Here is a 24,489-nt window from a genome sequence, read left to right as displayed (position 1 = left end):
AGAGGGAGGGAGAAGAGGGAGGGAGGGAGGAGAGAGAGGGAGAGAGAAGAGAGAGGTAGGGAGGAGACAGAGAGAGAAGACTGAAGAGGGCAGGAGAGGAAAGAGTGGGCAAAAGGTAGGAGAGAGAGAGAGAGAGAGAGAGAGTGAGAGAGAGAAAGAGAGACTAGGGGGTATTACTGCACTGCTTTAGTAGCTACGAACAGTTGTGTCTCTCAAGTCCAGATAACCCATCGAGCAAATACCTCTGAATACCCGACTGATTAGATATGCAAACAGTGAAATATTTGAGGAAGTCGAAACACAGGAAAAGAAAAGAAAAAAACTTGAGGTTCATTTATAGTTGGGTGTGTGTGTGTGTGGATGAAACAATTATTTCCTTTATTATCCTGGAAAATAAAGACATCGTATTTAATTTCCTCCCCCCACCCAATAAAGCTACAGATAACTATCGCATCTCTACTTCACGGTTGACATTAGTAGTGGCATTACTACAGTACAAAGCGCTCATGCTTGATCTGCTAGAAATAACAGCCTATCTCCTTCAAAAACCACACCCAGCTGTCTAAAGAAATTTTAAAAAAAGGTCACATTGGATAGTGTAGTCCTTCGTACACTTGTCTAAAAATAAAATGGAATTGTCATGGATAGGAACATGTTTGCTCATAGGTCTTCTGAATCAGGACTAGTCTAGGACTAAAATAAAACAAGCGGGGGGATGGGGGGATGGTCATTGAGAAAGCAAGGGGTCCCCTATGAAATCGCTAGACTTGCTAAAAATTTCAGGTGAATTAATATATTTCTCATGCTAAAAATACTGCTGTCTCGGAAAAGGAAGGCCATTTTGAATAATGCAGTCTTGGTGGGGAGGAAAGGGGGGAGAGCGAAGTATGAGCTGGTCAAGGGTGGATTGTCTTTGATCCCACAAGGTCTGTTCAGTAAGGGACGCACCCATGTATATCTATAGATGTCTTAAGTACATTTGCATCTAAAACAACTATACAAAAAATATATACATATATGAATTTCCAGAACCATCCGATCTATACAGACAGAAATAAAAATGCATAAGAAGAAGCAAAAAAACAAAAAACAAAACAAAACAAAGAAAAAAAGACAAAAGAAAATTAAATCAAATAAAGGCCTCTTTCCTTCTTTGGCGACACAGTCTGCTAAGAGATGTATGAATGAAACAATCCATACTTTTTTACAGAACAATCATTCGATATACAACAAAAATAAAAGGAAACCCTTGTAAAACAAATAAAAATAAAAATAACCAAACACACATACGACATAAAAAGAGTATTTCCTACCTCATGATTGAATATTTCATTAACGTTTTTACTTATTAATTTTTTCTTTCCTTTTCCTCTTTCTGTTTTTTTTTTTGCTTTGCTTCACATGTAATCTCTGCTGCTAGGATTTATAATGGAAGACAGAACTAAACGGTACGGAACTGTGATGTAGTAGTAGTAGTAGTACTAATAGTAGTAGTAGTAGTAGTAGTAGTAGTCGTTGTAGTAGAAGAAGCAAACTGTATCTGGAGTTGGTTATCTCCCTCCTTTTCTTCAGATGTTGGTGTTGGGATTGCTCCAAGATGAAACTCTCTTACTAATACGGTGGAACAATAAAGACACACATCCAAAGCAATGCGATAGGAGCAATTTTTGCTGACATGTGGCGCTTTCGGCAACTGTCGGTCAACATTTGATGGCACAAATGTCTGGCTGTTAGAGGAGACTTCTCATCAATCAGGAACAACAACGACAATCACTACTATTGCCAACTATTAAACAGCAGTGTAACACATTCACATAAATATATAAATACATACATATACATGTGTATACAGGCATGGCTGCGTGGTTAAGAAGTTTGCTGTGCAACCTGGTGGTTTTAGGTTCAGTTCTGCTGTGCAGCACCAGTCTTCTTCTACTGGTCTAGGCTGACCAATGCCTTGTGAGTGAAAGAAACTGCATAAAACCCTACTGTGTGTGCATGCGAATGAATATATATTTTGCTTGTCACTAGTGATGCTAATATTGGCATCCCCTGTTGACAATATAACTGGTGTCTCTGAACATTGGAATATAAGAAGTACCTTGCAAGAGTAACAAGTGAGGGTTGGTGACAAGAAGAGCATCCAGTTAGACAAATCTTGATTCAAACTCAATTCCTGTCCAAGCCACAGACAAGTCCCTTAATCCCCTGGGGGTTGTTGGGGTGCTGCAGCCATGCAGCGTATCTAAGGTGAGAAAGCCTAGTGGAGCTCATCCCTCTCCAGGCTAAACACATTTCTACAGCTGAGTGGATTGGAGCAACGTGAAATGAAGTGTTCTTGCTCAAGAACACAACACATCACCTGGTCTAAGAATCGAAACCACAATCTTACGATCATGATGCTGACACCCTAACCACTAAGCCACACGCCTCCATGTCCAAGCCATGCCAGCATGGAAAAATGGACATCAAATGAACAAATGAAGATATAATGCTTCCTAAATCTCAAGGAACTTCTAAGAACTTGTATTAGCTCCAGTTTCAAAGCATGAAGTGAATACAAGATAAATATCCCAATGCTCATATCATCTGACCTAGTACTTATACCTGACAGATGAACAGAAGTGATACAAATTGTTTTCTACAGGAGAAGGTAAAAATTTCTTTATTTACTCAGCCACCCTACCTCTACTTATAATTTCACAACATACCTGTCAATCTTCGTACAGTCAGCTGACCAGCTAGAGATCTCCTTCAAATCATACCCTACGGTCTGAGAAGAACATTTGCTGATGTTGCCTGGTGTATGTTATAACTGAGAGAACAAAAAAGTTGAATGATCATTGTTTGGGAGCTTTAGATCATACGTTTAACCGATTAATGCTGATTTGGTGATAATAACAACCTAACAACTTACACAGAGCATATAAGGAACATGTTAGGATTCCTGCTCACCCTAGTCAAGTTTGGTGCAAGTAGAGGCAAAAAGTCTGACTCGATGTAATATCAGACCACCTAGTGATGAGTGCAAAGTGAAGCTGAGACATTCTGGGTGTGTAAGCAGGTAAATCATTTAATTTCACATCATTAATATATCCAGCAAAATAATAGATTGTGCAAATACTCCCCGTGATACACTAAATGTCTTATACTGGGAAACTTGTTTATCTCTACCAGATACCTTTCAAGTCCACAAAGGAGCTTCTACTTGCTAGAAATAGCAACAATTTTCATATTAATGTCTTCAAAACGAAAGACACATGTGGATAATGTAGTTTTGGATACAATGTGTCTGAAAGAATATGGCTAGAATATCACTGACCACATGATATTCTATATTTTTGTATGCTGGTGCCATGTAAAAAGCATTTGTGTTGGTGGCACATAAAAAGCACTCAGGACATTCTGTAAAGTGATTGGCATTAGGAAGGGCACCCAACCATAGAAGTTATGCTAAAATAGACAATTGGTACTTGGGCAGCTCTTTGGCTGACCATCTCCTGTCAAACTGTCCTACCCATGCCTGCAAGGTCAGGGCTGACCTGGGGCTAATATGCAAGAAATGCTCCTTTAGCCTGCCATCGACAAATGTTTTAGAACAGTTTATTTTCACTATTTATCATCTCTACACAACAAATTGGTGGTATGTTGCAACAAAGCAGGCTTTGTAATGTGGTTTCAATTCCTACTTGAAGCCAACTAACTTAACTCTCTTCTTATACCGTTCAAGTTAAGATAGTCGACAGAGATCACTTTTCACTCAAACATGGAACATGGCAAAAGTAAAACCAAATACACAGCCTTCAGCAATGTGATAGTGCCTCATTCATTATTGTCCCTCAGTTGCTATATAAAGAACTATCACATTACAGTATTTAAGCAAGAAATGCAATAGGGAATCAACAAAGTATATTTTCCCTACATTATTTAAACTTCCAAGGCTCAAGCTGGACGGCCCCTCTCAATTGCAATATTTTCTTTACATTCTGTTAGAATCCTAATGTGTTGTCCTAAAACAAACTTCTGATCTGATCTCATGAGGTAAAACTGCAGTTCAAGACAGGCTAAGAGATGTATTAACAGAAGCCAATGCCAATAGTTTCGTCTAACCAAATACAAAGACCCAGTGTTCAGTAATACAACAGTGTTAGTTATGATTTCTCACTTTGGCAGAAGGTTACAAATCAGTTTCCTTTAATCTTATTGATCCTGAAAGGATCAATATGGCCTTTCATGCTGAAAGGATGAAGGGCAATGTTGACTTTGGTACCGGGTTATGAAACCAGAACAGAAGGAGCTGGAAGAAAAATGCCACTAAGCATTTTGTCCAATGCTGCTGGCTCACTGCCTGAATAATGTAATAAGAATAATTCTAGTAAAGAATCAGGATATATCCTAAACTAGAGAATCAGTAAACAGTTGGATTTCTCCATTTTGGCTGAGATTGTATGACTATACCTGTAAAGATGCTATGACATGGCATCTTTACAGGTAGCATAACACTCTGTTTTAGCAACGGTATCACATAATCTCATTAGCTCACCCCAGTGTCTTGCTTAGTTTAACAACCATAAGTAGCTAACTGCTTCCACCATCAGCTGGCAGTCTTCTTCCCTCTCACCACCCTCCGCCCTTCCATACAGCAGCCTGATATTTAGCAGAGAGATCATTTGATGAAGCTGATTCTGAGATTGCACCTTTAACTCACCAACCAGGACTAGTGTGATTGTCTATATTACAAATGTGTGTGTGTGTGTGTGTGAGAGCATTAAAAGTACAGTAGAGAAGTATAATGTAGAATACAGCAGACCATCAATCATGAAGCCAGAGAAACTGAAGCCATTTGCAGTAGTAACAAGAAATTATTATTCAGTAAAATGTTCTATGAAGCACAATGAATGTGAAGTTAACCGTTTTGGTACCAACCACCTGATACTGTCCCGGGTTCTAAGATACAAATTCTCAGTTTTAAAATGATCGAAATTTAAACCTTACAATAAAATTTCATGTTAATTTATATTCCAAATACTTAGTAATGATAAAGTTATTTCAATAAATTCTTCACTATTTTTAAATGATTGAAACAAAACCAGTGTATTTCAACAGGAGTAAGGTAACAAAGGGGTAATCATGTAGTGATAAGTTCTAATCTTACTACAGCAACTGCACTATACCCTTGGTTCTACTCTGTGTTGCTGATGAATTGTGATAAGTTTTGAAATTGTTGACCTATAAGGTATAATTCCTCCACTGCGATCTTAAAATATCCCTTCCCCACCCCAAAAAGTTAATGGAAATAGAAATATTTAGTTATTCTGATTGTAACACTGCATATGATCTGGACATTTATTGCCTGCTAATTAATAGTATCATTTAATGAACAAATGATTTGGATTTGTGAACACAATGTAGGAAATTAACAATTGCGAAAAAAAAAAAAAAAAAAAAAAAAAAAAAAAAAAAAGAAAAGAAAAAAAGAGAAGAAAACTGTTACCATGAGAAAACTGCAACACAGGATATTAAAAAGAAATAAGTACGAGTATTAAAATAATGCAGCGTTGGAGTTATTTAGTGGTGAATGTTCCAACAGGTGGAATGAGTTGTTCAATTAAGAAACTAATCCACTTTAGGTAGATCATATCTTTATGAGAATGATAGAAGTTGAAACTTATAGTGAGAGATGCTAAAACATTCTATCTATGCTAGCTATTTTTAGAACTTTAACCTTTTCCTTTACGTAACTAATACTGAATATTTTATCAACTGTAGCTCTAATAATAATTCCTTCACTCTTGTTTTTTTTTGGTTTTTCTTTTTACCATATATTTGTTGAAATAACACTGTGATTGTTTTAATTAATTTGGAAATAATGAAGAATTTATTAAATTAACAGTTGTTATTAAGCTGGTGTTTGGAACATAGCATGAAATGTTTTGATGGATGGTTTTAATTTAGATCACATTAAAACAAGGCGCTTGTATCGTAGGAATTAGGAGGCAGTCCCAAACAGAGTGATAGCAAAAGGGTTAAAGAAGGCTTGAAACTCAGCATTTGTCAATGAATTGAAGATTAGCTTAATTCAGTCTTTACCATATTTCTCATGAAATACTCTTTCAATTAATTTTGAAAATAATGAAAAATTTATTAAAATAACTTGGTTACTATTAAGCTGGTGTTTGGAATATAAATTTCCATGAAATCTTGATGGAAGGTTTTTAACTTGGATCACCTTAAAACAGGGAGCTTGTATCACAGCTCTAGGAGCAGTCCCAGGCAGGTTGGCATCAAAAGGGTTAATTTTATGCCATGCTATTTCTTTGAGGGATGCAATAGTTTGATTAATCACCACTTTTCAATGTTTCTCCAGCCCTTGTCTACAATGGGTGTTATGATCAACCAATTCCTTCAATTTCCCTTCAGGTACACATTACTTTCACCTCTCAGCACACCAACATCTTCTTTGTTTACTCTCAATGTATTCCCTGCTCCAATGCTAGCTGACCAATTCCAGTCATTGTCCTTAAACTCATCAAAATATCCCTATCATGAGAGTCCAGTCTGCTACCAACTTAATATATTTTTTCATTTATCATTTATTCACATCATATCATTCTATTGAAACACCTTTATCTTTTATCTTTCACTTGTTTCAATCACTGGACTGTGGCTATGCTACAGCAACATCTTAAAGGGGTTAGTTGAAGAAATTGACCCCAGTACTGATTTTAAAGTCTGATACTAATTCTATAGGTTTCTTTCACAGAATCATTTAATTACAGGGACGTTAGCAGACCAACACCAGTTGTCAAGGAAGAGAGCAAACACAAACTCTCACACACACATACAGTAGGCTTCCACACAGTTTCTGTCACTCACAAGGCATTGGCTGGTGCGAGTCTATTGTAGTGGACACTTGCCCAAGGTACTGTGAAATGGGACTGAACCTGAAACCACAATGTTGCCAAGTGAGCTTTGAATCATTTACACAACCCAATCATATCTTACAAATATTTACATCGAGAAGCCTGAGAAATGTAAAACTATGTTAATATTTTTCATATGTACCTCTGGGTCTATGATGTAAATTTCCTAATTATAATGATTTCATATTTAAATTTGAAGCTTTTGTGATAATTTCATGGCAAGCACCTCTTGATAAGAAATTATATACCAAACACCATCTTAATAATGACAGAAGTTGTTTTACTAAATCTTTCCAAATTCTTGATTATTTTCAAAATTGAAATACAAGGACTGTGTATTTCATTAGAAATATACTAATGAAAGATGTATTTCATTAGAAATATACTAATGAAAGGTGTATTTGACTAGAAATATACTAATGAAAAGGTTAATGACCTGAGGAGCTGATTTCAGAAGAGTAAATGATAGGATATTAAAAAATACAGCTGAATAGGTACTTTTAACTACCAAAACATATTATTTAGTGAGCTTTCTTACCAAGACCGTCTTTGTTGTTTTGCCTCAGACAGCTATAATCAAAAGACAATCCACTCATGACCAGCCAGTATTTTTCCTAGGTACAATGAATCTAAGATCATATTATCCATCACATATTTCTTTTCCAACACTTAAGGGAAATTTAACTGCTATCTCTAGCAACGTTGGTTGACAATGCATAGGTTCCCCTCACTGGTTTGTGACCAGTTTACGAATTAGCAGGTGTTTTAACTTCAAAAGACATGATCCCAGAATTTACAGTTATATGAATGTGTACCAGAACACTGGGTAGCACTGGCTTTCTTTCAATAAATTACATTCACATGATAATTTTTCCAGTACATATGTACGCATAGATACGAGTTTTTCAAACTGTTATTCCAGTTTAAAGCAATTGTATGATCAAAAACTGAACAATTACAGATACATTTGCAAACACACAAGAGTTTCTTCAGTTATAAAAGTGACTACCTTTAATTAACTCAATTAATTAATTATGTTCAGCTAATGATTGTTTTTGGCCAGCTCTCTTTTAATCAGTGGAGAAAATGAATGAGTTTGTACCATTACTCAGTGTTCGTTTACTACTTCAAATGATGAGCCAAATTTTACTGGCCACCTTTGCCAGCTTGACTACGGAAGGATACAGAGAATGTATCGTAAGTAAAACAATAAAATGTAGAGATAGCACATCGCTGCAAACGATCTAGCAAGTAAACAAGTCAAAGCTCTTACTTAGTCATTACATAACCAGAACTGACCGATACCATTCAATCAATTCCCAGTATCTGTTCTATTTTTCTTTAATAAATTCATATTGCTGTCTTGACCTTCATTTCGACAAACATCTCCTTTCAGTTTAACACATTCAAACAAACATGGCTGCTGTATAAGCAGCAAGTCAAGCAACTTAGACAGAACTGTTGCTTTTGTTGTTAGCTGGTGTGAATGATTATTATGATGTAAATACTGATTTTTATTATTACTGCTGCTGCTGCTGCTGTTGTTATTGTTAACTCCAGTCAGTTTTCCTTGAGCACACTTACACCATAGAGCTAGCTGAATGATTATTCACAAGTAACCCCTAAGCATTGCACCCCAGATATACCATACTTTAACCTGTTCTCGGACTGACCCCCATCAACAAATACTTCGTTATCATCTGTTCATTATCGTCATTTAATGTTTGTTTTACATACTGGTATGGGTTGGATGGGTCGAAAGGAACTGGCAAACCAGAGGATTGCACCAAGCTCCAATGTCTGCTTTGGCATGGTTTTTATGGTTGGATGAATAAAACCTCTTTTGATGGTCACCAGGAGACAATGTGACAAGAGAGGGATTCAAGTTTGTGATGGAGTTTTTTTTATCTAATTGCTTCCCCTAGCAATGCAGTAACTGAATGTCACTCATCCCTGCTATCTCTAAAACAGGGAACACAAACTAGGGAATCTAAATATTGTGACAACAGATATAACACTGATGTATCATCTTGAGAAGGGTGGGCACAAGTTCTCTAACCAAAACTTATTCCTGAATAGACTGAATACCAATTCTTTAAAATTCTAAACCATTACTATACTCAGCAACATTCAGTGCACATATGTGTATATATATATATGTGAGAGTTACAACCAAAAGGTACGAGAGTACTCAATACTTAAACCTATTACTAGGTTGAAGAAAAATTTTGTGCACTGTGTTAAAAAAACGATTTTTTTATGCAAGAATTTATTCAAAAACAACAACAACTATTCTTCAAAATAAAGACCATCATTTCCCACGACCTTCTGCCAACAATCTGCAAGTTTTGGGATTTGGTCAAAGTACCAATCCTTCAGTTTTGAATCAAGAAATTCTTGACAGGCTTCTTCAACTTCGTCGAATGACTTGAATCAGTGACCTTTCACAAAGTGCTGCATTGATCGGAAGAGACCGTAGTCAGATGGAGCAACGTCTGGACTATAGGCACCTGTGCCCACCCTTCTCAAGATGATACATGCATGCAAGAGGAGGCGGAACTAATAGAATACACGGCATTTAAACTCTTTATTTCATCTACTTGGATTCTCAGTTCAAAATCTGTCAGGGTTAAAATATATTGTCACTTCACATCTGGAATTCTACTATGTACAAAAATAGGCCTTGAGTATCTTCTGAAGATATGTGTTGTGGTTGTGTTTTGTATGTGTGCATATAGAGAAACAAGTGTTCAAATATAAAATTAAGTTGATTATTATTATTAATAATAATAATAATAATAATAATACCAACACAAAAACAATGATATTTTATTTATGATATAAAAAACAATGATATTTTATCTATAATGGTATTTTCCAATATAAGGTCACGCATTGTTTAGAGAATTACGTTAACACCAGTATTTAACTGGTACACATTTAATAGACTTTGAAAAAGGGGACAATGCAAAGTTGACTCTTTGGGATTTGAATACAAATCAAGCTAACAAACTAAATACCAGAAAGTATTTTTGTTTCCTACCATTTTTATTTTTTACTAGAGTGACAATGGAACAACAGAAACAATACTACAGTGTCAATCCCTGTCTCTATTCTCTCTTACTCTTATCTTCTTGTACCTTGAGGGTATACCCTGACACCTCGACTGCACCATCCTTTCTCCCTTTCCAGCTAGGGTGGCTATGGATCTTCTCTACAGCCAGACACCTGTTCCTGTCCCTCTATAGTATTTCAACCTCTCAACATCTGGCACAGATCCACCCACCCCAATATTGCACCCCAACTCAGTCAGGAGGTTTTTGTCTTGCAAGTTATTTGGTGACCTCATTAGTGCTGGTATCATGAAGAAAAAAAAAAACCCCAAAAAACATCAGGTATGCCCTGTAAAATGATTGGCATCAGGAAGAGCCCTCAGCTGTAGAAACAATGTGAAAACAGCGGCTGGAACTGAATGCAGTGCCCTGGCTTGTCAGTTTCTGTTGACCCATTCAACCCATGCCATGGTATAGGGATGTTAAATGATTTTTATTTACTTTTCAGTTCGAATGTTTACCTTGCCTTTTGTCCTTCTGGTATAATAGTGAATTAATACTGGAATCAATTAGGTTGCTACACTCTCACATTCTTTCTTTCAATTTAGAAATATTTTTATTAAGATTAAAAAGGGTTACAGCAAATCTCTAGTTGAACATGAAGCAAAAAAACAAAAAACAAAAAAACTAAATGAAAGTCTTTGTAAGTAAACTAAAAGGAACTAATTGGCTGACAGAATAAACCACCACCACCACCCTCCTCATAAAACACCCACATTACCTGAGACACCCCACTCCATAAAAGCTGGAGCTATTAAGTCCACAAATGCTGTAGGTGAGCAAACATTTAAGAAACTCTAGGTTCATTCAGAAGAAAAAGAAGCAATGTTAGTAAAGTCTAAGAGTTGAACTGACACCAAAGACTGCAGTAAGAGTGTAATGAAAGGTCAGCTGGTTTAGTTTGGGGGAGGTGGTAGAAAGAGACAGGAAATATATCAAGGTGTCCATGAGAGTGTGAGTGAGTGAGTGTGTGTGTGTGTGTGTGTGTGTGTGTGTGTGTGTGTGTGTGTGTGTGTGTGTGTGTGTGTGTGTGTGTGTGTGTGTGTGTGTGTTTGTTTCTGGTGTAATTATACACATGGTGGTGGTGGAAGAGCTGGAATTGGGGGGGAGTTGTGTACTACAGGCGGTTGTTCCAAGTACTTTTGAGATAGGAGATTTAACAGAGTAGTGGTGTTAACTCTTTTACATATACATTTGCATGCACTACACATATTTATATACACTATATATGTATATATACATAAATTTATTAATATATATATATATATATGTATATATATATATATATATATATATATATTTATACACACACACATTTATCCTCATACTTGCATACACACACTGAAGCACGCTCATTATTATAAGTGTGTGTGTGTGTGTGTGTGTGTGTGACATACATGGTCTAGTGGTCAGAATGTAGGGCTCACCATTGTAAGGTTGTGGGTTCAATTCCTGGGTTGGGTGGAATGTTGTGTCCTTCAGCAAGGCTCTTTATTTCACACTGCTTCAAGCTACTCAGCTGAAAATGAGTACCAGCTGAGTGGTGGTGCAGCCCACTCGCCCTCAAGCAGTCATATCATTGATGCTCTGTTGGGTAACCCAACTGGGAGGGCCGAGAGGGTGCCTCTGTTTGTTTGCAACTACATAGCAACCTAAAACAATTTAGCAAAAGTGCTGTACAGACTACCAAGACATGTTGTTTGCTTGCAAGTTACAGCTATGGTTTCATGCACAGACACATGCACCAATTCAAAACCCTCAAAGAGAATATCTAAGGTCAGGCTATCTAAGGTCATGACGATACATGTAAATACACTCTTTTACCTGTTTCAGTCATTTGACTGTGGCCATACTGGAGCACCGTCTTTAGTCGAGCAAATCAACCCCAGGACATATTCTTTGTAAGCCTAGTACTTATTCTATCAGTCTCTTTTGCTGAACTGCTAAGTTACGGGGACGTAAACACACCAGCATCGGTTGTCAAGCGATGTTGGTGGGGGACAAATACAGACGCACAAACATATACACACGCATACATATGTATATATATATATATATATACATATATACGACGGGCTTCATTCAGTTTCCGTCTACCAAATCCACTCACAAGGCTTTGGTCGGCCCGAGGCTTTTAGTAGAAGACACTGGCCCAAGGTGTCACACAGTGGGACTGAACCTGGAACCACGTGGTTGGTAAGCAAGCTACTTACCACACAGCCACTCCTACGCCTACACTGAGTTTAAATAAAATCTATAGCTATTGTCCTTTGATGATAGGTTTGAATTAGTGAATGTAGTTATAGTGAATACAAGAAAATGGACGAACAAAACCATTGGTCAGAGTTTCACTTCATATGTGTAATCAATGCTATCGTTACTTATGTCACCAAATGTTTTGTTTACAATAACCTTGAGCAAATCCACATTCTTAAAGAAAAGACAGAAATGGCTGATCTAGATTTTCCAGATTAATTTCATTAACTGTACAGGCAAGATATGAATAAAGTTTTACAAAATTATAGTTTATTGAGGCAGATTGTCTATGGCTGGATGCCCATCCTTTCACCAACCCTCCCGTCTCCAAGCAAGGTAATATTTCCCCATAGTCAGACATGTTTACACAGAGTATTACAAATGGATGCTGCTGCTTTATGACAGCTACACTCATTTAAAACCACCACGTGATAAGACAAAGAGATACAAACATACACACACTCACAATAGGCTTCTTTCAGTTTCCATCTACCATAACTACCCAGAAAGCTTTGGTTGACCAGGGACTATAGTAAGAAGCACTTACTCAAGGTTCCACATATATGTGTGTATGTGTGTATATATATATTAACAAATAATTTATTTTTAATTTAGGTTCAAGGTTAGCAATTTTGAAGGGAGGACCAAAACCATAAGCCCCTGTACTTGATTGGTACTTCATGTCCATTGTACAAAAAAAATTCTGCCAGCTCAGTCTTAATAATAATAATAATAATAATAATAGTAATGATAGTTTCAAATTTTGGCACACGGGCCACCAATTCTGAGGAGGGGGTAAGTCAATTGCACCGACTCCAGTACTCAACTGGTACTTATTTTATCAACCCCAAAAGGATGAAAGGCAAGGTCAACCCTGGCGGAATTTGAACTCAGACCATAAAGACAGACGAAATGCTACTAAGCATTTTTGCCCAGCTTGCTGCCTCAATAATAATAATTTTTTTTGACTCGGCACACTACCTATGTTTTGTAGGAGAAGGATTGAAGTTGCTTAGCTTGGACCCTAGAAATAAAAGGTATATTCAACTGTGGCAGAACTTGAATTCAAAATGTAGCAAAACTACATACTGTAAAGTATTAAGCGTCAGGTGCTGCCCCAAGATATGGTTATTGCTAGTAGTTGAATAGTGTTGGTAATGGTAGTAGTAATACTAACAGCAGCAGCAGCAGTAGTAGTAGTAATAATAGTAGATTTACAGCTTTGTTGCAAGACTTCAAATTCTGAGGAAGAAGTATAGTTTGATTTAATCTGTCACAGTATATGACTGGTACCTTGTGTTATTACCTGCTTCACCACCATCTCCCTCTCTGTATCTGAACTGAGAATGAAGAAGGGGGTGGGAGGGGAGGACACAGAAACACTGCAGAGCATTCATTCAGTCCGATGCCCCACTATTGCAGTCACTTTATAACAACGACGACGACAACAACAAGCTCGGTGGTGAGACAAAACTGCTCATTTACAATAGTTAAGTGCGGGACATTACAATTCATCAGATGCAGTTAGGAAGAAACAAGCTTAGCAGCCCAGGGTCTTCATTGTTCCAGCGACAAACAAACAAACAAACAAACAAAAAACTCAGCATATAGAAACATTATTTCATGTCCTATTCATACACACACATACACACACACAAAGCAAACTGTAAGCTTACTACTCAGTTCTCAGTACAAATGACTGGCAGAGCAACTAGAAAATGACAAGAGAGAAAAAAGACTCAAAGACTAGATGCACTGTGACAAGCCTGTTGTTGGTGCTGCTGTTACTGCTGCTGTTAACTACTACTACTACTACTACTGCTGCTGCAACTGCTGCTACTACACTGATGCTATTTAAGAATGAGGAGGAGGAGTTGGTCTGCAAAACAACAAGAAAGTCGATCTGTCGGTGGTAAAAGCTATTGATTAACAGAAACTGTTTCAGCGTAGGGCTTTCGACGGATGCCAGTCAGGCACAACCGAGCTCTGAGATGAGTTGTAATTTTTATGGGTACATATGGGATGGTAGAAAGAAGAGGAGAGGAAGCAACAAGTACTTTGCAAAAAAGAAAGAAAGAAAGAAATATGTGGTGGTGGTGGTGGCAGTGGTGGTGATAAGAAACAGTAACAAAGAAAAGTAAGCATAAAACAAAATGAAGACAAAATTGTCGACAACGACAAGAGAATTATGTTAATATATTAGAGGTTAAGAAGGAATTTATCTCAGGAAAATAAAAATATGAATTGAAGAGATAGAAATTAAAAAGTGCTTAGCATCCATTAGATAAATTACATCTATAAAGACAATATATTGTGCATTTGTGCGACTGCATACAGATTTGTGCAGGTGTATGTAAGCATGTGTGTGCCTGAGCGCTTCTGTATGTGTGAATGTATACATATATGCATGCGCACACATGTGTGAAGGTAGATGCTTCTAAATGCATGCTTTAATAATGTGATGCAAATAAAAAACAACAACAAAAAAAAGAGAAACTAAGTGTGTGAATAGTAGGTGCCTGTATGTGTGAGTGCGTGCGTCTGTAAATATGTGTGTGTGTATGTGTGTGTGTTACTGAAGTTATTTTCCCACTTTAGTAAAGTGTTTTATCAGCAAGATAGGGAGAGAAAGGTGACAGTGGAAACAGGGGAGATATTCATGACAAATGAAGGAGCGACTACAGAGACATTAGTGACAGATAAAGGAGAGGTCGGTGAAGTGCCATTGAGAGATGAAGGAGAGGCTGGTGCGAGAGACGCCATAAACAGAGAGTCGCTGGTAAGAGAGGGGAGCGGGGGAAGGGGGAGGAATAATAATAATAATAATAATAATAATAATAATAACGGCAACAACAAAATCACAGATGCAAGAACAAACATAAACAATAGACAGAAAAACAAGCTGAAGAGATTTTAGCTGGAGATAAAGGAGAGAATGGAATAGAAGTATGTCAACAACAGGATGAAGAAAAGTCTTGTCAATTATTGAGCATTGTGATGGACAATATATATAGATATATACGAGAGGCACGAGTATGGCAGTGTGGTTAAGAAGCTTCGTACCCAACCATGTGGTTTTAGGTTCAGTCCCACTGCATGGCACTTTGGGCAGTTGTCTATTATACTTCCAAGTTGACCAAAGCCTAAGGAGTGGATTTGGTAGACGGAAACTAAAAGAAGCCTGTCACATATGTATGTATGAGTATATATCTTTGTCTTGATATCATGTGATGATTGTAAACAAATGTCACCATTATGCAATTGATGTTGTTTGTTTCTAGTTCTTCCATGAAAAAAAAAAACATGTCTAGCCATGGAGAAATATTAGCTTGGCTGGAAATAGGCGACCATTAGCAACAGGAAGGGCATCCAGCCACAGAAAACTTGCCTCAAAACATTCCATTTGACCCATGCAAGCTTGGAAAGGTGGAGGTTCAAATGATGTATGTATGCATGCATATGTAACATGTACACTTGGCAATCTCACTTATGTAATATAGCGAGTTGATAAACCCTGATTGACTGAGGCTTTTCTTGAAATTACAAGACAAAATCTTCCTCCATAGAGTGTTTAAAAATCTAAATTTGACAAGTAAGGGAGATAACTCCAATAATATCAACTAATAATTTTTGACAAAATGAAATACATTGCAGTAGTTATTAGTTGATCTTATCTAAAGCTAACAGGTGGAAATAAACTAACTGCATACATTGTGAAATATCTAAATTCTTGGTTTGAATGTGTAGATCTATAAACGAAAGGCATGCCAATGATGACCATCCATCCAGTCTTTTTTTTTAATATACAATAACATATCTAGGACAACATTTTCAATGTTTTCTTCCTTTTTTCTTTCACAATGGTAGAGTAATAACATAACCAAAATTTGGCTACTATTTCCGGCAGGCTGAACAAACTTGTTGAAGGTCTCTCCTTGAAGTACCTAAAACAAAAACAATAAATGAAGCTGTTCCACAAAGCATAGATCTTCATTAATCATCATTTAACTTCTGCCTTGAATGGTTTGACAGGATCCAACAAACTGCAGGACTGCGTTCAGCTCCAATATCTGTTTTGGGTTAGGGTTTCTATAGCTGGATGCCTTTCCTAATGTCAGCCATTTTACATAGTGTACTGTGTTTTTGTTTCATGGGACTAATATTTGATGGGGGGGGGGGTCAAGTAATTTGCTTGACAAAGAAAAGACACTCACCTGAGTAGGTGTGGAGTAGAGAGGGAGGTGATGTAATACAGGTGTCGAGAGGCTAAAGTATCATAGATGGACAGACACAGCTGTCTTGCTAGAGAGAAAGTACATGGTGCTTTGCAAAACACATGCTAACTTGATGGACATCTTATATACAAGAGTGCTCTATCTATAGATTGATCTCAAATGGTTTTATTGGTTATCTCTGTGTTCTAAGTAAGAACTGACTCAGATTATCTACCCAGCAACAAACAGGGTGCTATGCCTTGTGAAGTGGGAAGCTCTGTCACTTGTCACAGCAGAGAGAGAGAGAGAGAGCTAGTTTGCAATGCTTAATGAGATGGGTCCTATATTTCCTGTCCCCATTCCCATCAAAAAAGGGTTTTAAATAGGAATGCTATACCTTTCAATACCATAACCTTTAAAAAAAAAAAAAAAAAAGGATTTCTTATGCATAAAGCAGCTAATTTTGGGAGGAGAGATAAAGGAGATTATATGATTCTCAGTGCATTACAGGTACATATTCTAATGTCCATCCCTCTTCTGAAAGAGGAAAGGCAAGCAGATATTTTGAGTGACGAAAGATTCCAGATATTTTGAGTGACAAATCTGTTGAAGAAAGATTCCAGGAAATCCTGATAGAAATCCCAATACAAGTGCCAAAAATCTTAAGTAGGCTGGAGAACTTTTGTGCTTGATAAAGATATATTTGATTCAGAGATAAGTGAGTATCGTGAGAGAGAGAGAGAGAGAGAGAGAGTTGTTGGTTTGGAAGTTTGCTTAACAAACACATGGCTCTGGGTTTGGCCCCCACTGTGCAGCACCTTGGGCAAGTGTTTTCTACAAATACTTTGCAGGGGGGAAATTGGTAGACACTTACAGCAAAGAAGCCAGTCGCATACACAAACACGTATATTTTTTGCCAATGAACACTGACGAGATAAAACAATAAACAGACATGTTCAAACAGAAGTATCTTGCAGTATATATTTCATCCAAGTTGTCCAGGCAGTCCCTTGTCGGTTTTGCCATGCAATGAACTAGTGGACGGTTCACTACATTTGTGGCAAACCCATGAGTGGTTATTTGAAAACTTAAAATCAATGACCCTCTATTGTTTACAGAATGCATGATATTAACATATAAATAAATAAATAAAATTAGAAAATAAATAAAAAAGGTAGGTGAAGCATAACATTGGACAAAGCATCCCTTGTCCCATATCAATGTATCAAGCAGCGAAAAGACTCTAGGAAATAATGAGGTGTTTAACAGACTTCATTTCCTGCAGAGGAAACATAGGAGCTTGTTGTAGCAGCAGCAGCAGCCACCTGGGTTTGGAACGGGACGGAGGAATATAAAGATGGAAGTTCAATAATTTTTTTCTTCTTTTACGCATTTCATTCATTCATTCATTGGACTGTGGCCATGCTGGGGCAGTGCCTTGAAGGGTTTTAGTGGAACAAATCATCTGCAGGATTTATACTTTTATTTTAAAGTTTGGTACTTATTCTAGCAGTCTCTTTTGCTGAGCTGCTAGGTTACAGGGATGCAAACAAACCAACACTGGTTGTCAAGCAGCAGTGTGTGTGGGGGGAGGGGGAGAGAAGAAGAAACACAACACCAACACAAAGACATGCACACACATGCATAGATACACCCACACACACACACATATATATATATGATGGGCTTTCTGCAGTTGCTCTCTACCAGTTTCACTCACAAGTCTTTGATCAACTAGGGGCTATAGTACAAGACCTTTGCCTGAGGTGCTGCGCAACAGGACTGAATTCGAGACCACAGGGTTGGGCAGCAAGCTTCTTACCCACACAGCCATGTCTGTGCCGTGGAGAATATTTAAGAAAAAAAAAAAAAAAAAGGTATTGATCTATTTATATTGAGTGCAGTTAGTCATGGTAATGAGAGGATTGACTGAAATAATAGAGCAGTGTGAAGCATCTCTACTGTGGCTCAGACTTAAACTTTGTGGTGTCAGATAATGAAACACTCAGTTATCTTATAGTTTCTCCCACTCCTTACATGGTACTTATTCACAGCTTGGTGGATGTTGTTGATAGAACTAGATGGAAGGTTGTCTTGGTGATAGACATGGCATCATGCCAGTGAGGAGGGAATATGAACTCTCAACCACAAGTCGTACACTTTATTAACTTGGCCAAAGAATTTTCCTCTTGTGATCGAGTAGGAATTTAATAGGCCTCCCCCCGTTTAAAAATATAAATCACCAAGATTAGTTACTCAGAGGCATCATCAATTGGACGAAACAATAGTTAAGTATCACCATCATCATCATTTAACGTCTGCCTTCCATGGGTTGGACGGTTTGACAGGAGCCAGCAATTCAGAAGACTGTGCCAAGCTCAACTGTCTGCTTTGGCATGGTTTCTACAGCTGGATACCCTTCCTAACACCAACACACCTTACAAGGTGTAAGGGGTGCTTTTTAACTTGGCGCTAGTACCATTGAGTGAGGTTGCCAAGCACCTTGCAAGACAAGACCCCTCAACCGAGTGGAGAGTGGTATTGAGAGAAGTGACTTTGTGCTTGGTGATGAGAGGTTAGAGTATGGTAAAAAGACAGAAAATATATGAAATAAATATATAAGATGATTATATATAAATGTGTGTGTGTGTGTGTGTTTGTATTTCCATGTCTAGAAACCATGTGATACTTATATAGTAGTAAATAAGTGTCATCCTCATATAAGTGGGGGCCATTTGTGTTCAATCTTCGATGAGAACACATCTATTCACGAGAAAATATTCCCTTGCTTGGACACAGGTGAAGGTTGGCATCTGGAAGGACATCCAACTGTAGAAAATCTGCTTCAACAAATTTCATCTGATTCATGCAAGCATGGAAAAGCAGATATTAAAAATATTGATGATGATGGCATCTTTCCAATCACTGACCATTCGAACGGGAGCAAATGAAGTCATGAACTAATATTAATTGGTTGTAGTAAGATTTAAACTTTATTTAAACTAACCTGTAGTCCAGCACCTGTGCCTCACAGTTAACGTGTCACATATAATCACAAGGCCTCAAACTTTCTGATAATAATATTCTAGAACAGGGGTTTTCAAACTGTGGTCCGCAAATACTTTTTATGGGTAATTTGATTTTATATATGTTTTTTAATTGAAATCTTTTAATTGACAATAAACCTATTTGTTAAATACTGTTAAATAAATAAATGTAAAAATATATGTTATTTTAAGCAAATATTTATGTATAAATTTCCTAAGTGTTTATAAGGAGGTCCCTAAGGTAAAGCCTGAAATATAAAGGGGTCCGCAAGTCAAAAAGTTTGAAAACCCCTGTTCTAGAATACATTATTAAGAATGAATTAAATCAATCTCTAAATTGGAAATACTACCACATTCAGAGGCCCCTGATAAAGTAAAGACCTAATGATATAATCAATGGTCCATTGATAAAGCCAAGGGCCCACTGACAAAGTTAGGTGCCTTCTGATATAGTCAAAGGCCCAATGACCAAAGTCAAGGACCTACTGACATAGCCAAGAGCCCACTAACATAGCTGAGGGCCCACTCACAAAGCCACAAGACTGTAAAATTCACAGCAACCAACAACAGAATTAGATCATTGATAAAATGAAAGTCAAAGAAATTTAACTGAAACTGCTGCAAATGATGTTGGGGCAGTCATTGATTAAAGATTTGGAAGAAAAAAAAAAACCCACTTAAATCCTCAAAGTAAATTTTAAAAATGATATAAAAAGTCACATTTGAGTTTTGTGAATTGTTTTCAAATATTCGATGTCATTGAACCCTACACTATCAGCATTTTCTATGGTTTTTAAAATAAAATAAAATAAAATAACAAAAACAAAACAGGTTCCAATTTTCATGTGTGTTGATGGCATTATATAAACATCAGCCAACTGCAATGATTCCCATCTCAAACAATTTATATCATTATAGAACCCTGTGTCCTAACAATCTACTGAAGAACAAAGTTTGTTCATCCATTCCGTTCTTATTCAATGTGCCATTGATATCTATTGTGTAATTGAACATGGGTGGGGTTACTTTATTCTAACATAATAAAGCATACAAATATCCTTACCCCTTAAGGCAATTCTGTATTCACTACGTATTCAGTATCATTAATCTTCATCAGATGAAGCCAGGGCTTCCACAAAAGTTCCTACAATAAACAAACAAAAAAAATATATAAATAATAATAATAATAATAATAATAATAATGATAAATGTTTGTGTAATAATGAATAAAATATGTATAAGCTAGCATCACCATCTCCTCTATGCTGATCTGGATTGGACTGATCAGGAATACAGCATACCTACATACATTCTGGTGTATCGATCTTGTGCTATCACATTCTTAGAACTTGCTATCATCAACACTTCTAATTAATTCTCCACAAAAGTGTCTTCTAACAGAAAAGAAGTCAAATAAGGAACCTCGAGACAGTTGTTTGAGATATTAAACAGCAGCCAAATCTCCCTCAATTCACACCTTACTGTTGGCAGAAGGAAAAACTCAGTGAACAATTCACCTGCCTTCAGAGTGTGTATTACAGGCATTATTTTATGAGTTCTTGAGGGAGCAAAATTGAAAATGGTTCAAGCAGAAATTTAACACAGAAGCAAAATGAATTAATGCAATACAATTAATTTGATACACCACTGCCCTGGTAATCTGTGTTGTTAATAAAAATCTTTTAAATTAACACAAGTTTGCAACTTGCAGATGAGGGATATGCAAAGTGTGTTCTAGAAGTCTTGAAACATTTTCAGGACTGTCAGTTATTAATTTCAAAGGAGTACAGAACTCTAATCTCTTTCAAAGTGGGTTCCACTGACTTTAATGCACTTGTGAAGTCCTCCAAAGTAAGAGTGTCCAGGACACTTGTCACAGCCTCCTTCATCTTCTTCAGCTCAAGGAGCAACCAGAAGTCACAGGGACTGTAGGGAGGCTTTACGTACAGTTTTGATGTTCATCTTTGTCAAATAATTGGTCACTAGGATGGAAATGTGGACTTAGTGTATTGCCCTGGTACAGGTACTCTGGCCTTTTGCTACAAAATCTCTTCCTGAACTCCTTCAAAACCTCCACAAAGTACTCTTTGTGGAGCATCTGACTAGAGGGAACCCAGTGAGTGTAGATGATGCCCTTGCTGTCAAACAAGCTGAATGTTATAAGCTTCCTGGTGGATCTGCTTTGCCTGGCTTCTTGTGCTAGCAAAAAACAGAATCTTGTCTAATACAAGTTAATCCACATGCAATCTGAAGCATTTCATAAGTTTCTGTAGCAATTTTGTCCAGTTTAGCTCAATACTTTACTGTACAGCAAGCTTCTAAATTGCCTTCAAGTCCTGGTTAACCATGGGGGATTATTACTGCATGGAAACAGGTGATGGGTTGGCAACAGGAAGAGCATCTGGTTGTAGAAAGTCTGCCTCACTAAACACCTGGCTCATGCAAACATGGAAAACTGGATGGTAAAATGATGAAGAAGATGATAATGAAGGAAATTAAGAAATTAATGAAGAGACATGAATTATGAATTCTAATGAGTTACATTTCCAATCAGTAAGTTAACATTAATTCATTTATTTTACTTTGTTATTTACTGTTTCACAGTTTTCTCCTCATAACACGGACCAAATATTTTATGCTTCAGGGTTGGAGTAAATGATCGTACAGCTGAATGTATACTCTGCCCACTGCAAATGGATCCTACTTTTTTTATCAGGTAGATTGAAGCAGGTAAAGCTATATGCTGTACTTTATCTAGTAGCACATAAATTAATTATCATTTAACATACACTTTCCCATGCTTGCATGGGTCAGGTGCAATCTGTTGAAACTGATTTCCTACAGTGAGACACCCTTTCTGTCACCAACACTCATGTGTTTCCAACCAAGGTAACATTTCTCCATGGCCAGACATGTTTTTCATGGAAGGCTGGAATCAAGCAACATCATTTACAACTATTACATAATATCAACAAGACAAGGCTAAACATACAGATGATGGGCTTCTTTTAATTTCCATTTATCAAATCCACTCACAATGCTTTGGTTGGCCTGGGGCTATAAGAGAAGTCACATGCCTAAAATGTCTTTAAGACTAAACCCATATAGCTGGGGATCAAGTTTCTCAACCACACAACCACACCCAAGCCTATATCTATGTTACAGTAAATATTGAAGCTCTTGACCTTTCAAGCAGCAGTCCAACTTCTCAACAAGACTTTAAAAGAAGCATCTTTTGGAAATAATTAATGACATAAGGGGGATACTGTACCTCTCCTAATGATCCACTAAAATCATACTGACCTGCTGGTAGATAACAAATCAAATCTTTGAAAAGACTTTTGTATCAGCTAATACCATGGGAGTTAGGTTACTGTGTGTTTGAACTGTGATCAAGGTTAAACTGTGATCAAAGACATTCTACTTGTGATTATCCAAATTATAATTTTCAAACTCAATGTATCTAACATTATATCATCTAATGCCCCCCACTGCTCATCCTAGTAGGCAAGGGGTGATATATGAGGGAAATTTGGCTGCTATCTCTAGCTGTTCAAGCGACCACTTACAGGCTCACTTTGTTCCAGAGTTGGTTAGAGGAAGATGATTTGACTTGGGGGCAAGCCAGATTCCTTTAGACACTAGTTAACCTAAAGAAGATAGTAATGCAAACTCAGGACCAGGAATGGCAACCAGATGCAAAAGATATGTTCCGTTAATTCATACAAAGCCATTTAACATATTTTAGTAGAGGAGGCAAGGAATAAAAGTATTAAATAAATAAACAGATAAATAAATAAGTCTTTCTCTCTCTCTCTCTCTCACTCTTCTCTCTCTATATATATATATTGTACGTACATATGTACATGTGTGTGTATGTATGTGTGTCTGTGTGTTTAAGAATCCAGAAGAATAGGAATGAACAAGCTTTAGTGTTGATTATGTTCAAGTTAAGCAAGACTAAACATGTTTAAATATATCAAAATTTAATCATTTACACACTGTGTAGTAATGTATGAATTTTTTATCGGGGGCATCCTTGCCAATTTTGTAACTTTCTCTTGAGACAAAACACCCACTCACTCATACTCACTGCTCGTTTTCTGGTTGTTTTTTTTATGTAATGAGGAAGCACCATTCACGGCTGAATTTTGCCAAAATCTATCAACAGAGAACAAGGAATGTGAACGTTTATAACTATTTACTTTGAAAGATTATTTTTTGCTTTTGATACTTTTTTTTTATATAAATATTTCATCTTCATTGTTGTCTTCAGAGCTTTGTTCTTCTTAATTTATTTCATTCATCTATAAAAGATCCTTCTAGTCATTGTGCTTGAAAACTGTCAATATCACCGGCCACTCATTCAACCAGAACAACATGTAGTAACCATGGTAGTTGTTGGTGCTCACCACTTTCATTAATGACTAGCCACGCTAATAGGTTCTTTACAATACGGAGTCCTCATTCCTTTGTAACGAGTGGCTTAATCCCCTCCATCATCTGCTAATGCACGTCCAGACAGCTTGCGTTTATGTTTTCCAAAACATCGCAGCAGCAAGCACATGTTTTGTGTAGGTCAGCTACATCGGCACTGATAGCAAGACATACCTTGCAAAGAATTCCTTTCGTTCATCATCACTGAGGCATTGTTTTCTAGGTCTAGATACCCTTCCTGCAGCCAACCCCTTGTTTCTTAGAAATGAAACATTTCCCTATACTCTTTTACTCGTTTCAGTCATTTGACTGTGGCCATGCTGGAGCACTACCTTTAGTCGAGAAAATCAACCCCAGGACTTATTCTTTGGAAGCCTAGTACTTATTCTATCGGTCTCTTTTTGCCGAACCGCTAAGTTACGGGGACGTAAACACACCAGCATCGGTTGTCAAGCGATGTTGGGGGGACAAACACAGACACACACACACACATATATAT

The 24,489-nt window shown here is 37.2% G+C and overlaps 1 protein-coding gene across 6 annotated transcripts in view; it reads right to left on the bottom strand.

The window, feature by feature from the left end:
• Positions 1–24,489, bottom strand: part of LOC106878992 (stress-activated protein kinase JNK) — a 128,976-nt gene that overhangs the window by 70,051 nt on the left and 34,436 nt on the right. Inside the window, exon 1 of one of the 6 annotated variants that reach the window (XR_001410582.2) lies at positions 1,314–1,681. The exons of 1 other annotated variant lie outside the window; for it this stretch is intronic. Coding sequence is in view for 2 of the 5 variants with exons in the window: in XM_014928372.2 (XP_014783858.1) it covers positions 1,314–1,333 (20 nt within the window). In the remaining 3 variants the exon portion in view is untranslated. Of the gene's footprint in view, positions 1–1,313; positions 1,685–20,616; positions 20,698–24,489 lie in introns of those variants that run through there. 4 more of the 6 variants (XR_001410583.2, XM_052973973.1, XM_014928372.2 and 1 more) reach the window with 4 other exon arrangements.

This window comes from Octopus bimaculoides, chromosome 17 (assembly GCF_001194135.2).
Source record: "Octopus bimaculoides isolate UCB-OBI-ISO-001 chromosome 17, ASM119413v2, whole genome shotgun sequence".
Lineage (NCBI taxonomy): Eukaryota > Metazoa > Mollusca > Cephalopoda > Octopoda > Octopodidae > Octopus > Octopus bimaculoides.
This window is presented reverse-complemented; position numbering and strand designations above follow the sequence as displayed.